This window comes from Aptenodytes forsteri, unplaced genomic scaffold (genome assembly GCF_000699145.1).
Source record: "Aptenodytes forsteri isolate BGI_AS27 unplaced genomic scaffold, ASM69914v1 Scaffold72, whole genome shotgun sequence".
Taxonomy (NCBI): domain Eukaryota; kingdom Metazoa; phylum Chordata; class Aves; order Sphenisciformes; family Spheniscidae; genus Aptenodytes; species Aptenodytes forsteri.
In genome coordinates this window covers 8,345,077-8,347,094 of record NW_008796193.1, presented here as the reverse complement: position 1 = coordinate 8,347,094, position 2,018 = coordinate 8,345,077, and the positions used below count along the sequence as shown (strand labels likewise).

At 66.9% G+C, this 2,018-nt stretch overlaps 1 protein-coding gene across 1 annotated transcript in view; it reads right to left on the bottom strand.

Annotated features, from left to right (window-relative positions):
• CHRD (chordin) overlaps nt 1–1,794 on the bottom strand; it is a 37,549-nt gene extending 35,755 nt beyond the window's left edge. The window contains 1 exon segment of the mRNA XM_019474309.1: nt 1,501–1,794. Within this exon segment, the coding sequence (XP_019329854.1) occupies nt 1,501–1,794 (294 nt within the window).
• Between the last annotated feature and the right edge of the window lie 224 nt (nt 1,795–2,018).

The following is a 2,018-nucleotide window of genomic DNA, read 5'->3' as shown; positions in this document are numbered from 1 at the left end:
CCTCTGCCCCTCTGGCATGGGCAGCGAATGCTGGCATTACCCTTTCCAGCAGAAGAATACCAGGCTGCCCACGGGCACCGGCTCCCACTGCCCACCAGCTTCTGGCACGGCTGAAAAGGAGCATTTTGCAGTGAAGGGACTATTTTAGGCAACTTAGGGTGCTCTGGTGCCCACTGGGGTCCAACAGGCATCTTCCCAAGTACCAGCCACCCTCAAGTTTCCCCTGATGGGTTCATTTGCCTAATTATGAGGGCAAGCAGGGAGCGTGGGGCACCGCAGCTCTCCAGCCTGGCATTGTGAAGGGTTTTGCACCCAGGGAGGGACGGGGGACCCGGGCACAGCAGGTACTGGCGCAGCGCCGGCGGCAGGAGCGGGGCCAGCGCTGGCTGAGGGGCTGAGGGTGCCAGCGGGGCGCGTTTGCAACTTGTCACGTCCGCAGAGACGGGGCACGGCCGTGCGGGGAGCGTGGGGCACCGCAGCTCTCCAGCCTGGCATTGTGAAGGGTTTTGCACCCAGGGAGGGACGGGGGACCCGGGCACAGCAGGTACTGGCGCAGCGCCGGCGGCAGGAGCGGGGCCAGCGCTGGCTGAGGGGCTGAGGGTGCCAGCGGGGCGCGTTTGCAACTTGTCACGTCCGCAGAGACGGGGCACGGCCGTGCGGGGGAAGCCTGGAGGTGTTTGACCCCAGTGCTCGCGGCTCCCCGCCACCAGTTCCCGCCGCCACCAGTCGTGCCACAGGCGAGTGGGCTGCCAGCCTTGTCGCCGGAGCCACGGAACCCACCGGACCCCCTGTCCGGGCACCCCGTGACCCGCAAGGTGGGCTGCTGGGGGCTGAACAGGGCGCGAGGCAGGCAGAGCAGGGCTGAGGTGTTTACTCTGCCTGTTGTCACCCAGCCAGGCGCTGCCGGGAACCGCCGGCCGCAGGAACAGGGGTGGGAGCGTGCGAGAGCAGGGGTGTGAGAAGGAAACACGCGGGCTGTGGGGAGACTGGGGACAAGAGGATGTGGGTTGGGGGGGAGTCCCCCCCAAAGGGAAGCGTGTGGGGGGCTACCCTGCCCCGGGGGTTATCTGAGCGTCCACCCCGACACATGCCGTGGGAAGCGCGCATGTGCACACGTAGGTCTAAGGGAGCACGTGGGGGGTGTGTACATGTCTGCCATACAAACACACGCATGTATACATGGGTATGGGTGTGTGCACACCTGCCCCCCACCCCGCGGGCCAGAGTGCCCCAGAGGGGGCTGGGTCATGGCTGTGCCAGGGTCTGGCACTGAGCAGACCCCCAGTGCTTCTCCCACCCAGGGAGGGGGTGTCCATGGGTGCTTCACGTGCCCCCCCAACCAATCCCCCTGGTGAAACAGCCCAGGGGGCCGCATGCCAGCCAGGCCCCCGTGCTCCATCACCCTCCCCAGCTCAGAGGGGTTCCCGTGCACTGCAGCCCCACTGGGGATCTCCAACTCCGAGTCACCTCTGGGTGATGGATGCAGGGGTCAGAGCCCACCTCTGGACGAGGGTCACTGGGGTTGGGGTCCACCTCTGGGTGAGGATCACCAGGGATGGGGTCCACCTCTGGGCAGGGGTCACCAGGGTTGTGGTACCTCTGGGCGTGAGGATCACCAGGGATGGGGTCCACCTCTGGGCAAGGGTCACCAGGGTTGTGGTCCACCTCTGGGAGAGGGTAACTGTGCTGGGGTTCCACCTCTGGGTGAAGGTGACCAGGGATGAGGTCCACCTCTGGATGAGGGTCACCAGTGTTGGAGCCCGCCTCTGGGTGAGTGTTTTTGGTGGCCTTCATGCCTGGCTGCCACAGCCAGGAGCAGGACCCCATCAGGGCTGATGCTCCCGGGGCCACCCAGCGCAGGGTCACTGATGCCACCTCTTCTGCAGATTCCAGGGCCACCTTCACCCCCCGGTCCCGAGCCGAGGCGCTGCCCACCGAGGTCCCAGCAGCCGAGCGCTCAGGCCAGGGGGCAGGTGAGCAATCCCCGGAGGGCACCCGGGGACGCCCTTCCCGCGCCC